At 44.6% G+C, this 14,893-nt stretch overlaps 1 protein-coding gene across 1 annotated transcript in view; it reads right to left on the bottom strand.

The window, feature by feature from the left end:
• Window positions 1-14,893, bottom strand: part of SCLY (selenocysteine lyase) — a 48,398-nt gene that overhangs the window by 6,048 nt on the left and 27,457 nt on the right. Inside the window, exons 6-8 of the mRNA XM_088479282.1 lie at window positions 10,965-11,092; window positions 2,700-2,864; window positions 272-378 (exon numbers count right to left, since the gene is read on the bottom strand). Coding sequence (XP_088335408.1) covers window positions 272-378; window positions 2,700-2,864; window positions 10,965-11,092 — 400 coding nt within the window. The remainder of the gene's footprint in view (window positions 1-271; window positions 379-2,699; window positions 2,865-10,964; window positions 11,093-14,893) is intronic.

The raw sequence follows: 14,893 nt of genomic DNA, 5'->3' as shown, positions 1-14,893 counted from the left end.
ATCATGTGCTAACATCATGTAAAGATAAGCCTATTTCAAAACAAACACTGTTGCTGGTTAGCGAAGGAAGTTGTCATTACTGTATAAGGTAAGACTATAGCTCTCCACGTAACGCCCATCTTCCTTGTCAAATGTGTTACACACATTTTTCACCATTGAGTGGTACATAATGGCCCTTACAAACTTTTTGCTTAAAATACCTAGTTACGCCCCTCTATGGATCATATTACTATTTACTAAACTTGATCTCAATTCTTAGAAGATTGCTTACCCTGGTCGGTAGTTGCGTTCCTGTCCTCCTCCATATAACATTGGCAACAGCGAGGTTTGGTGCCCAACTCCACGAACATAAAGCGCCCCAATACGAGGCCCATAAAACTAAACAAAATATAATAATAAAAAAACAAAAGCATATATTACATAAAGTGTACAACTCCAAAAGAAAACCATTACCGGCACACATGAAAGACATAGAAATTATCAATCAGATCACACACGCAACAAAACTAAACTGACATAGAGAGAGACTGGAAAACTTGTGTTGTAAGTAAGAAGGTGTAATGTTCCAATATTATAGTTTTCTGAATGTTACATTTGACTCATGATTCAATTTATCATCCAACAAGTTTCATGCAACATTTATCTTTTGTCCACAATTGCTAAAGTCAACCAAGTAGTATATAGAAAGATGCTGGCCACACAGCCACCATACTGTATATGGAAAAAAGGGGCAAAAAACAAAAACATGAGGCAGCATTGGAAGAAGATTTTAGGTGGTAATAGAAGACTAAATGTATATAAGCCTTAAATTTGATCCACGCTGATCACTTATAGCAGAAACGGGATTATCATCAACATTTTTATTAATACTTTTCATTTTAGTATCTCTATGGAGTGATAAAGTTCAAAGTTGTGAACGAAACGCGTCAAAGTTATCAAAAGATGGTACTCCTTATGCTGAGAATAACAAGTAGAATTCAACTGATTATACTTTGTAGACTACTTTCTTAGCTAGAACAGGCTCCTATCTCTCCACACATCCACGCAGTAACTAGATGCTCTGCTGAACTGCCATACTGTGAGAAATCACACTAAGAATTTTTTATTAAGTATTATCAATTAGTCGGTGACAAGACCTCTACTAAGTACTATATAGTACAGAGGCTGGTATAAGGGCAACAACATTCATTTGGCTGGGCATTCATATCCCATTCAACAGCATGGGAGTACTATTTACCTACACATGAGAGGTACCCCTACTGAAGTGGACTGATACTGTATATAAGATCCTGTGAACTTACATATGCCCATGATCAGTTCCTTCCATTTATTAAGGAACCAAAAGCATTGCTACACACATTTTTTCTGACCAAACAAAGTGTTATGGATAAAACCTGACTGAGACTTTACAAGTGTGGATTGGATACAAAACAGAGAACTGTTCATCAAACTAATAAGGTGGTTATCTTTCTTCAATTTATGATCTAGAAGAAAAGTCAATTAAGGCAACAGAGTTTGTATACTGGGTCATATATGTCTAAAGGATTGTGGAGCATCATAATATTATATTGAAACAGTTATGAAGGTTCCGACTATACTTTTTGCTGCAATTTACCAAACGCTCAGATCAAGCCTGATCTATTTTTTATATATATTTTTTTTTTATGTGATTGTCAATTGTGTATTGTATTTTATTGTGTTTACTTTATTTATGATATGGCCATATTATTATGTATTAATAAATTGTATTGAAATCGATTGTTGTGAATAGTTTCCAATTGGCAGCGCTTCCTATATTTCTATTCTTTCTTGTCAGTCATAAGAGGTGTGGCAATTACCTCTAATAGGAAGCTGCACCATTAATTAATTAATTAGAGGAGATATCTTTGTCTATACCAGATTAGGCGCCAGGTTGCGTCATTTTGTTCTTTTTTCATACTTTCTTAGCTACAATGCAATAGAACTCTAACACATGAAGCCCGTACCAATGGCTGCATCTGAACTTGGACATATTGGAGACATAAGATTGGCAAGTGGTACGTTTGATTTCACTGGCTATGAGACTTGTTATTGCCTAATATATAGAAAAGGGTTCCTAAAGCAAAGAGTGCCTGATAATGAATCTGCCACTTTCTTGCCTAACTCCTATTGCTACTTATATAGGAGACACGGACACAGATATGGTGAGAATTACTAGTCACTAACAGGTGGAACGATTATATCTGCTGCTACAACTGATATGCACATACTAATACGCTAATAAGGACACTATTAGCAAGCTAGTAAGACTATGCAAAGCGAGAATAAGGGGAGAGGGAGACGGGAGAAATAGGGGGAGAGCGAGACGGGAGATATAGGAGGTGAGGCTGATGGACGGAATTGCTGGAGATAGAGCAGAGAGATGGGAAGGTGCAGGAAGAGAGGGAACAAATCTTACCACTTGCTATTAATACATCAACACAATGCTGTACAACATTATTTATAATAATCTCATCAATAGGCAAGCTACTCAGTTACTAAATGATGTTTGATTCTTTTCAACAATTGTATCTTCTTTGTAATTTGATAAATTATTTTAATGTACATGTACTAACTTCCAAATGTAATATATAAATGAAAAAAATAATAGTAAATCTTGTGCATACATCACTAAATTACCTTAAAGGATTTCTCTGCAAATATTAACAGGTTGGAAGTACCTTGTGTCCTACAATGGTCAAATAATTGACTCCGAGCTCTTGAACATCAACACTGATCTTTCCCAGTGCTTGTGCTGCATCTGTGTGCAAAAGGACTGGGGGTAGCCCCTGTGAAGTGCGTTCTTGAGAAATGGGTGCCAGGCGTTCTGATAATTCACTCACAGGCTGCAGGGAAGAGTCAGCATAAACAAACATTCATTGCAGTTTACATACTTCATAAATTGATAAAAATTAATACAAAATCCAAACTAAACACCAAAAGCTAATTTCTACTATTCTCTAAAGCAATATCTGGGGGACACTGCAGACTGTGGCTTTAGAGGGGAGGATGCGGAGTAGGCACAAAATAGTTTGCCCTTGAAAAAGGTCCATGGCGGGATGAAACGCGTTGGGTAACTGACACCACAACTACAACCAGTGATATTGGCCTTATTATACTGGATTTTTTAATTGGACTTTTGCTAGTAATTATCTGATCTAGATGTTTATATACTGTTGTACAGGTATTAGCAGCCAAATAAAAGATATTTGATATACACATACTATGTATCATTCATTATAGTATTGGTAAGAACACCTATCCCCTCACCCGCACAGAACCAGCCTCCACCCCGCAGATGGCAAGAACGACCGAGAACCAGCAGACGCTTTCTGGTAAGTAACATCCATTTTACCTAAATTCTGCACAATAGTGTCCACATCACCGTGATACTGCATTAATTATTCCTGAGGTGGAGAGACGTTTGCAGACATCCAAACCCAGACCTACTTGGGGAATAGTGCAAGTAAGGGGAAAATACCACTCCAGGACATATCGGATACTGAACTGACCATTACACATTCACACTCTGCCTAAAATTATTATCCACCTGGCTGCAAAGATGGAATAAGCAGGAGTATCACCAGCCGAGGCATATCCAAGATTTGTTACTCAGGACACCCATCCTACAGTTTAGAGAATAGACACTTGTCACTGATGTCAGCAGAAGGATGGTTTACATTAATACTACATATTTAAGGCACCACTAACACTCAGTATCCCAACCACAAGGCAGAGGTTAGAATTGAACTATACTTAAACTACTACCACATCAGTCTTGCAAAGTCACCATACACGGCTAGGGATAGATCCAAGACCCACGGAGCGCTTCCTATAAATTATTTTCTTACTAAATAGTGAAACATCTGTTTGACTATGACTATGAAAAATGCAGTTCTTTTGCTAGGACTATAAAAAAAATGCAGTTTCTCAGTTATTTCACTATACTCTAAAAACACAATAACCTTTACAAAACACAGATAACATGCAATAGCAAAAAGATTATTACTCAGCAGAATCAGCAAAAAAACTAAAACTGATCAGTCATTTACATTGAAGCGAGTACAAAGTTCTGTCATTTGAGTAATTTGTCGCTGGATGGTCACTGTCAAATAACGTGCATGTACTTGTAATCCAAAATTGACAAGAGTAGTAGGATTAGCATCTAATGCTGGTCTTTCCTGATTAAAGAGAAATAATAGCTTTGGCTTTCCAATGATAAGGCACTATAAACACAGTTCTACTTTCAACTGCACAATTATCTTTAGCACTTCACAAGTGCTCTTTAATCATCTTATGATTCTCTCACAAAATTACTTCCTCTCTTTACACTGTTAAACTCAGTCACTGATTCAGTAGCAGCTCAAACAAGGTATATGTCATACTTTCAGGACACTCATATCTTTAGCTCAGTCTCTTGCATAAGTTAGGGTTACACAGTACATTCAATATATTACTTAATATACTATTAATATTATATATTCCCAATAGCTCTTAGTAGTTTCCAAAGGTTCTCAGTGTCTCTCAATAGGGCTTAGTAACTCACACACAGCCTCCATGGATCTTATTCCGCATACAAACTAGATGATAAGTTGGACGATATGAACGATAACGATATCGTTCATCGCGTTCAATATCGTCCAGTGTGTATGCAAGACATTGTTAATGATGCGCGCTCCTGCAGATCGTTTATGAAATGTCTTACATCGCCTGTACTTGCAGGGCAACCTGACGATATCGTCAGGTTCTGCAAGTACGGGGATGAGGGAGGGTGCCGTCACTGAACGATATCGTTCAGTGTGTATGCTCAATGTCGTTAACGACATTGAGCCCGGCAGTGCAGGTGAAACACTTAACGATATCGCTCATGGAGCATATCGTTAAGTGTGTAGGCGGCTTAAGCTGCGACTCCAAGTGCTGACACACTGTTTCTGGATCTCAGCCTCACTCTGTCGGTGCTCTGCAAAGGTCTACAGCGCACCATCAGCAGGTATTCAGTGGTACATGTCATTCTGTACCACTTTAGAGTCATCACTTGTGTGACGCTTCAGGATTTTGTTTCTACGGGGGATCTCACTGAAGCCGGTATAGGAGCAATACTCTGCGAGGTGGTAGCCATGGGATACCCTGAGGTGGTTAATACAGGAAGCACAAAAGCCTTAGGTACAGCTCAGTACCCAAAGTGTGTGAGTTTGGGTCATGGATGCATTGGCACTGTTTGTATAATGTGTAGCATGTAATGAGAAGCACGGGTGGAATATCCTGACTCAGACTCAGTGGATTCTGCGTGGCATGCCTCCACATGTTCAGCCAGACAATGCCATTGCTGTGGCATATATCAACCAGCAGGGCTATAACCAAGCGTCACAAGGTCATGGCGGAGATCACTTGCATCATGCGGTGGGCAGAAAAGTTTGTTCTGGCCATCTCTGCCATCTTCATTCTCGGGGTGGACATTTGAGAGGTCGACTTTCTCAGTCGACACAGGTTCCAACAGGGCGAGTGGTGAATGCACCAGGACACGTTCAACCTGCTTATTGAGCGATAGGGCACTCCAGACATCTGCCTCATGGTGTCCAAGTTGAACAAGAATGCTGAACAAGAATCAAGTTGTTATTTTTTTTCCACTGGGTTACCTGTACCTGCCCATCTCCATACTGCCACAGGTGATCCGGCAGGTAAAGAAGAAGGTGCACATTCTTCTCATAGCTCCAGAATGGCTGCGGAATGCATGGTATAACGACTTAGGGCCTGATTCAGACCCACTCGCGAGCGGCTGTCCGCTCGCAAGTGGGTCGATGTTATGCACTGAGCATGCGCACGACGGAGGGAGCTCCGTCGTGCGCATGCGCCAGACGCGACGAGCGAAGGAAAGTCCTTCGCTCGTTGTGTCCGATCAAAGGGGGCGTGCTGTCAATGTTGATTGACAGCACGCCCCCTTTGGTGGGCGTGCCGGGGGCGTGCCTCCCTGACGGGGGCGTTCCCACGGGAACGCCTCCCGTCAGAAGCCGGCCCACTGACATCACTAGTGATGTCAGTGGGAGTGATTTTGGCTCTGATAGAGCCAAAATCACTCCGGAGCTTGCGGTTGAAAACCTCAACCGCAGGCTCCGGCTCGCAATTTCGATGGTCGCGATGGTCTCGACCATCGCGGCCATCAAAAAGCACGCTCGTATAGCCTGTGGGTGGTGACCCACAGCTATACGAGCGTCCAGGAGGACGCTCCATGAAAATGGAGCCCGGCCCTCATTCAGAGCGTGCGCTCTGCTCAGAGCGTACGGCTCTGAATGAGGGCCTTAATCTCTAATGGTCGAACCCTGTGGTGGCTGCCACTACGGGATGATCTGCTAACACAAGGCCTGTTCCTGCACCCAGATTTGCCTTGGCTGGCTTTGTCAGTGTGGCACATGAGATCAGGATCTTGAGGTCTAAGGGGTTTTCTGCAGCAGCGATGTGGACCATGCTTCAATTGCTTAGGCCAGCCATGGTGACAATTTATGACCGGGTGTGGAAGACTTGCATATGGTGGAGTGAGCGCCAGGGAGTATCTGCTTCTCAGTTCTGCTTGTCGATTAGGTTTAAGATGCATCTGGCCTTGCTTCCAAACATTCAGACATTTATGCAGGGTGTGCTCCATGTACACCCTCCTCCTTGGGACCTCAATTTGGTCCTGGAGACGCTTCAGCAGCCTTTTTTTGAGCCTCTGGAGTTGATTGACCTTTGGTGGCTTACTTGTTAAGTGGCATTGATGTTGGCTATTGGTTCCGCTACAGGCGTTTCAGAGCTGGCTGTGTTGTCTGCTAGTTCTCTTCTCCTGATTATTCACTGTAACCGGGTGGTGCTCCACTCTAAGCCATCTATCAAGCCAAAAGTAGTTTCCCAAATTAATTTGAACCAGGAGATCGTGTTACCGGGTTTCCATCCTTCCAATTCGAATGGGCCTCTTCACTTCTCGTCCGGACATTGCGGGTTTATGTGGATCACACCTGCTTACTGAAGGGGCTGGCCCGACTCCAAGAAGTCCGTGGCTCGCTGGATCACTTCTGCTATTAAACAGGCTTATGTCTCATTGGAAGAGCCTCTGGCTGAGCTTATTCGGGCACATTCTACTCAGGCACATTACCCCCATGCATTATTTGTCGGGCAGTCCACCCTGCAAAATTCCCCTGCCGCCCGGCCCTGTGACATCAGTGCAGCACAACTTAATGGCCACATCACAGTGCCTGTCAACGTCAGAGTGGAGGGCACAGCAGTTCCCTCCCCAAGGATAAAAGGAAGGACGTGATTGCTTGGTCTCTGTTTACACATATTAATAAGGGCCTGGCTGGATAATGCATAAGGTGCATACAGACACAATGATTTTTTAAACGATTATCGTTAACGATATCTTTTATCGTTCAATCGTTTAAAAATTTGTTCACTTTCTGAGTTAAAACAATGAACGATTATCGTTCATGCACGTTCACGTTTGTAGTTCAGTTAGACTGACCAACTCAATGATTTTCAGTAAGGGAATATGCAAAAATTGTTTGTAGTTCAAAAAAATCGTTCATTACATTTAGTAAATGAAAGATTTTAGTAAACGATTTTCATTCATTTTTCCCTTGAAAAAATGAACGAAAATGAACCAGTATCTTTCATTTCACAGGTTCAAGATAGAATCTCTCCATTCTGTCATTGCGGGACTAGAGGCAGAAGAGTTTCTGGTGTCGATAGATATCAAGGACGCCTATCTGCATGTCCCAATTTGGGTTCCTCACCAGGCTTTCCTCAGATTTGCCATCAGGGAAGCTCATTTCCAGTTTCAGGCCCTGCCATTCGGTCTCTCGTCAGCTCCCAGGGTATTCACCAAAGTGATGGCCGTCATGGTGTCTCATTTGCGCTCTCGGGGGGTGACGATAGTTCCGTACCTAGACGATTTACTCATCAAGGCTCCGACGGCAGAAGTCCTTTTACACCAAGTGTCCCTTACACATCAGATTCTCATTCAACATGGATGGATTGTGAACTTCCAGAAGTCTCAGTTGATGCCGTCCCAGAGACTTCAGTTCCTAGGAATGATTCTAGACACTGTTCTGCTTCGTATATTCTTGCCAAGGGACAAGGCCATAGCCATACAGGAGCTGGTTCGTCTAGTGCTCAGACCCAGGAAAGTATCTGTGCATCTTTGCATCCGTCTCCTGGGGAAAATGGTGGCTTCCTTCGAGGCCATCCAATTCGGCAGATTTCACTCCAGAATATTTCAACTGGATCTTCTGTCTCAGTGGTCCGGGTCCCACCTACAGATGCATCGGCTGGTGCGTCTGTCTCCCCGGACCCGCATATCCTTGCTCTGGTGGCTTCGGACGGAGCTTCGGAATTTGGAATTGGACCTTGGTCACCACGGACGCCAGCCTCCGCGGATGGGGAGCGGTGGTTCTGGACAATCACTTCCAGGGGCTTTGGTCGCAGCAGGAGTCCCTCTTACCAATCAATGTTCTCGAACTGCGGGCAGTCTACAGAGCTTTGATACAGGCTGCTCCTCTGTTACGAGGACTTCCGGTTCGGATACAATCCGACAACGCCACTGCAGTGGCATACATAAATCGCCAAGGGGGAACCCGCAGTCGGATGGCAATGAGAGAAGCCAGTCGCATCCTTCTGTGGGCAGAAAGACACGTAGAGGTCATTTCCGCAGTGTTTATTCCGGGGGTCGACAACTGGGAAGCGGACTACCTCAGTCGTCGGGATCTTCATCCCGGGGAGTGGTCCCTTCATCCCGAGGTCTTTCATCAACTGGTTTGCAGATGGGGGAAGCCACAGATAGACCTGATGGCATCTCGGATAAATCATCAACTACCCCTTTACTGCTCCAGGGCCATGGATCCGGCAGCGGTGGGAGCGGATGCTTTACTGATCCCTTGGCCGTACAGCCTTGTGTACCTGTTCCCACCGTTTCCGCTCCTCCCTCGGATTCTCAAGCGGATCAAACGAGAGTCGTCCACCGTCATCCTAGTGGCTCCGGATTGGCCTCGTCGGGTTTGGTACTCCGATCTTTTATTCCTTCTGGCAGACGAACCTTGGCCTCTTCCGCTACGATCGGACCTTCTACAACAGAGTCCATGTGTGTACCCGGATTTACGGCGGCTTCGTTTAACGGCGTGGCTATTGAGACCGCCATCCTAAGAAGCCATGGAGTTCCTAGGTCGGTCATTCCTACCATGCTTAGGGCTAGAAAACCGGTAACATCAGCGCATTATCATCGCATTTGGAGGGCTTATATCTCCTGGTGTGAAGGTCGTGGATCCTCCACTTCCTCTTTTCATTTACCACGTCTTCTTCTTTTTCTTCAAAAAGGCCTCGATGCGGGGTTACGCTTGGGATCGCTTAAAGTGCAGATTTCTGCTCTTTCTATTTTTTTCCAGCGTCGCCTAGCTCTGATTCCGGAGGTTCAGACCTTTTTTCAAGGGGTACTTAGAATTCAGCCTCCCTTTGTGCCACCCACGGCTCCTTGGGACCTGAATCTTGTTTTATCTTTTCTTCAGTCATCCACCTTTGAGCCTTTGCAGGAGGTGGAATTGAAGTATTTGACTTGGAAGATGATCCTTTTATTGGCCCTGGCTTCGGCCAGACGTGTGTCTGAACTTGGAGCCTTGTCCTGCCGTTCCCCTTACTTGATTTTTCACGAAGATCGGGCGGAACTTCGTACCCGGCCTTCCTTTTTGCCCAAGGTGGTCTCGGGTTTTCATCTGAATCAGCCGATTGTAGTGCCAGCGTTGTCGGACTCTTCTGGGGATTCTCACTCCTTGGATGTGGTTCGGGCACTTCGCATTTATGTGTCCCGTACTGAGGGGCTACGTAAATCAGAGGCTCTATTCGTCCTTTATGATGCTAATCGGCGTGGCTGGCCTGCGTCTAAACAAACTTTGGCCAGGTGGATTCGTCTGACTATTCGTCAGGCATATGTTGCTTCTGCTCGACCACCGCCGGTATCCATTTCTGCGCATTCTACGCGCTCTGTGGGTACTTCTTGGGCGGCACGTAGAGGTGTCTCGGCTTCACAGCTTTGTAGGGCAGCGACGTGGTCTTCGGTTCATACTTTTGTACTTTTCTACAGATTTTACACTTTTGCGGCTTCTGCTTCAAATTTTGGTCGTAGTGTCTTGCAGGGCGTTCAGCACTCTCCCCCCCAGGAGGGTAGCTTTGGGACGTCCCCACTGTCATGAAGCTCCAGTGTCCCCTAGTGGATGAAGGAGAAAACAGGATTTTGGTACTTACCGTTAAATCCATTTCTCCGATTCCACAGGGGACACTGGACGCCCACCCAGTGCTTCTTGCCTGTTCTCAGTTGCTTGTTCTGCATCAGTTCTGTTGCAGTTTGGTCTGTTTTTATTGTGTGACTGTTTATCACTGCAGCCTGCTGTGTTCTTGTAGTGTGTCAGTATGTTGGATGTTTCTTTTCCTGTTCTCCTTCTCTGTTCTTCAGTCTGTTCTCCGTCTCCTCTCGGGCTCAGTTTTTTAAAACTGGGGTTGATGGGGCATAGAGGGGGAGGAGCCAGTCACACTTGTAGATTTTTAAAGTGCCAGGCTCAACTCAACCCACCGTCTATACCCCACTGTCATGAAGCTCCAGTGTCCCCTGTGGAATCGGAGAAATGGATTTAACGGTAAGTACCAAAATCCTGTTATCAATACAGATGACTTAGTACAGGGGAAGAGTATTGGTCAATGTATCAATTGTGATGGAGTGGCTAAAAAATAATGCTCTTTTGACCGTAACAAAAAGTATGTTCATGATCTTGGTTGTGCTGTCAAAAGTGCATTATTATGGTGCAAATTGCCAAAAACTAACCCACAGCAATGAAAGTTGCATCCTAATTTTAACTAGGCCGCAAGCTTGGGTCCCAATTTATTTTCTGCCCAGGGTTTCCTGGCTCATACTCCAAGCCCTGTAAATGCTCACTCACCATAATGACACCAGTTTCGTTATTTGCCAACATGATGGATATAAGACATGTGTTCGGACGCAAAGCTGCAACAACATCATCGACCTCCACCCGTCCTGTCGTAGTAGAGACTGGCACAAAGGTCACCTCTAGGATATATATAAGAAAAAGTGTGACATGTCGTGATAAGTCAGGATGATAAGCATGCGCACAAACATAATAATCATATTCCAATCTATCTACTGAACCAACATTATATTATAGATCTTCTGTATATATGGCAAATTTTGGGGACTAAGGAACTTGACATTTTAGCACTCAGTAAAATTGACATGTAGATAACCACAGCTTTACTGTGCATAAAATGTTCCAAATTGCTAGATGTATCTTACAGAAGTCATAAACCTCCTGGACGTATGAAGCTGTGTATTACAATGTTAGGTGCTGCAGATATGCAGTCTTCCACTATATGCCAATTAATAATCCATTGGAGCTATCTGAACAATACTTCACATATACTAAGTTACATAGATACATTTTGAAAAAGACACAAGTGTCTCAAATTCAGCCCTTTATAAATAGCAGGTGAGCGGCAATGAGACCCTCAGCATAGTATCCAACAATAAATCCTCTCAGGAAGAACAATAAAAAGAATTACTGAATACATTACAACTATCGATACCATTTGGCACCCAAGCCAACCAGTGAATATGAAATTACTGCCACCCTCAATTGTAAACTCCACAATCGCTACCTTCACAGCCCTTTAGCTGCAATACAAAATCCCTTTCTATGTTGTTAGAAGGACAATGTTACTCACGTCCCATGGTCTGATTACATTTGTAAACATTAGGGGCTGAGTCGCATGCTATGGTGATATGCTGTCAGTTGGCCGATGCTGTAAGTACTGCATTTGGATTTTAGTGTTACTGGGAAGTAACGGGGGTGGCTAGGCAGACGTGGACATGTCGCTGACAGTGACTGCATTAATGAAACACAATTGCTCACATAGGAGGCCATATTCAGACGGAGAAGGGTGCGACCGATGAAACAGCTAAGAAGTATCAAGCTGGATTTGCACCGTCATAAGACGCTGCAAGTGGGCGTCTCACTATTCACAAAATCAGCTGTGGCATTAGCACAAAGACACAGACACGGTTACGGCATTTGGAGTTCGAAGTGTCCAAAAACTCTGCCCCATATTCAAAATTTTGTACTTAAACAATGGCAGAAACATCCTTTCTAAATAACTGACCTTCCACAGTAACTTACTGTCCCGCTCTGCTGTAATATTACCATTAAATACTCATCAAACAAGGTGAAAAATAAGAGTTATGGTAGACTTACCTTTGTTAACTATTTTTCTTCGAGGTCCATAGGGTCCACAGGGCTACCATGGGGACAATGTGGTTGTAGTGATCCAGGAACCAAACAGCTCCCAGGATACCCCAAGTCCTATTCCACATATGCCCCCGCCCCTGGCCACAGGCATTCAGTCTTGTAAACAAGCCCAAGGCATGAAAAGGAAAAGAAGAAAGAACAATCGTACACCAGAAACACTCACAGAAAAAGAGGGAATCTGTGACCAAAAGAAAAATTACCCAATGCAGCCAGGTGTGTCAGGGTGGGTGCCCTGTGAACCCTATGGACCTCGAAGAAAAAGAGTCTACCATAACTCTTATTTTCTTCTTTAGGGTCCATAGGGATCCACAGGCATACCATGGGGATGTTCTAAAGCAGTTCCCTTAAGGGTGGGGGATGCTCCTGAGCAGAAAGGAGAAACCGTCGCCCAAAGGAAGAATCCGGAGAGGCAAAAGTATCAAAAGCGTATAACCTAAGAAAAGTGTGGACAGAATACCATGTGGCTGCCTAGCATAATTGTTCAGCAGAGGCACCACGACAGAACGCCCACGATTGTCCCACAGACCGGGTAGAATGTGCTGTCGCCGTGTTTGGGACAGGGAGATCAGATCATGTGTAAGCTTGAGCGATAGTCATACATAACCATCGAGACAGAGTTTGTTTGTTAGCTGGCTATCCTCGTTTGTGAAAACCATATAACACAAAAAGAGCATCCGATTTAAAAAAAAAAGTCTGTACGATCCACAAAGATACGGATAGCACAAACCACATCCAGGGAGGCTTCACCTACATAAAGGTCTGAAGACTGAAAAGGTGGAACCACAATCTCTTCATTCACATGAAAACGGGACACTACCTTAGGAAGGTAACCCGCCCGTGTACAAAGAACAGCCCTATCCTGGTGAAATATCAAAAAGGAGGAGCGACAAGAGAGCCCTTCCAAATCAGAGACGCAGAGTGCAGAAGAGATAGTGAGGAGAAAAAGTGTCTTCGCTGTCAACCATTTAAAATCTACAGTCCAGAGGTTCAAATGGGGGAACTTGCAGCCCCTTGAGAATCAAGGACAAATCCCACGGTGCCACCAGTGGGACAAAGGGTGGCTGAACTCAGAGAACACCTTGTAAAAAAGTTCTAACATCCGGCAAAGAAACCAATCCTTTGCTCGAACCACACTGACAACGCAGAAACCTGTACTCTCAGGGTGGCCAGACAGAGACCGAGGTCTAACCCAGCCTGGAGAAAAGCAAGTACCTGGGAAACTCTAAAAACCTTAGGGTCATACTTTCTGTGGGAACACCATTGACCAAAAGAATGCCAAACTCTGTAATAGATACGGGCAGAGGAAGGTTTTCATGCCCTAAGCACCGTTTGAATCACAGAGCCAGAGAAACCTTTGGCTCTTAAGATGGAAGACTCTTGGGAGGAGGGTAATCAGAGGAAAGAGATATGCCAGCTTAAGGTTCCACTTCACTGCCAGCGCGTCCATAAAGGCTGCTGAGGGGGTCTCTGGTTCTGGGCTCGTACCTTGGGACCTTGTGATTGTGACGTGAGGCCATGACGTCTAAGTCTGGTACGCCCCATTTGTTCACCAGGAGTTGAAAAAACCCCAGGTGGAGAGCCCACTCTCTGGGGTGTATGTCCTGACGACTTAGGAAGTCAGCTTCTTAGTTGAGGACTACCAGGATGTATATTGCTGAGATAGCCGGAAGATGACGTTCTGCCCAGATCAGAATGTTTGTCACTTCCCTTATGGCTGCGTGACTTTGCATGCCTCCTTGATGATTGAGATAGACTACTGTGGTGGCGTTGTTGGACTGGATCTGGACCAGCCTGCCCTGGGGCAGGTCCTGTGCCATAAGTGCTTTGTATACTGCTCAAAGCTCCAGAATGTTTATGGGCAGATGACTTTCCTGATTTGTTCATCTTCCCTGAAAGGTGCAATGACCTGTCACCACCCTCCATCTGCGAAGACTGGCATCCGTGGTGAGAAGCATCCAATTTGGAATCCAGAATGGGTGACCTTTGTCCAGATGATCCTTTCGTAGCCACCACGAGAGAGACGAACCTCCGGAGTGAGAAGGATCCTCTGGGACCGTATTAGATGATACTGTCCATTCCAACGGGAGAGAATCAATTGTTGCAGAGGCCTGGAGTAGAACTGAGCATATTCCACCATGTCAAGGTGGATACCATTGACTCCAAGACCTGCCTCGCTGACAGAATGGATACCCTTTGATTGCGTAGCAATTTGCGTACTCGCAATGATAGAGCAGCAATCTTGTACTCTGGCAGAAACACCCTTTGTGTCTGAAAATCCAGAAGTGCCCCAGATGTACAATACGCTGTATTGGAGTCAAAGAAAATTTCTTCCAATTAATTATCTAGGGGTGCGTCTGTAGGCAGGCAATGGTCAGTTGGAGATGGTGTTGTAGAACAGCCGGAGATTGTGCCAATATCAGAAGGTCGTCCAGGTATGGCAGTATTCTGATTCCTTGACTCCTGACGTAGGCCGTGATCACCACCATTATTTTGGTGAAGACCCAAGGGGCCATTGATAGACCAAAGGGCAGTGCCTGAAATTGGTAATG

The sequence above is a fragment of the Taudactylus pleione genome, unplaced genomic scaffold (assembly GCF_031769625.1).
Source record: "Taudactylus pleione unplaced genomic scaffold, aTauple2 ptg000229l, whole genome shotgun sequence".
NCBI classification, from domain to species: domain Eukaryota; kingdom Metazoa; phylum Chordata; class Amphibia; order Anura; family Myobatrachidae; genus Taudactylus; species Taudactylus pleione.
Note: the sequence above shows the minus strand (reverse complement) of the source record. Positions and strands in the feature narration are given on the sequence as shown.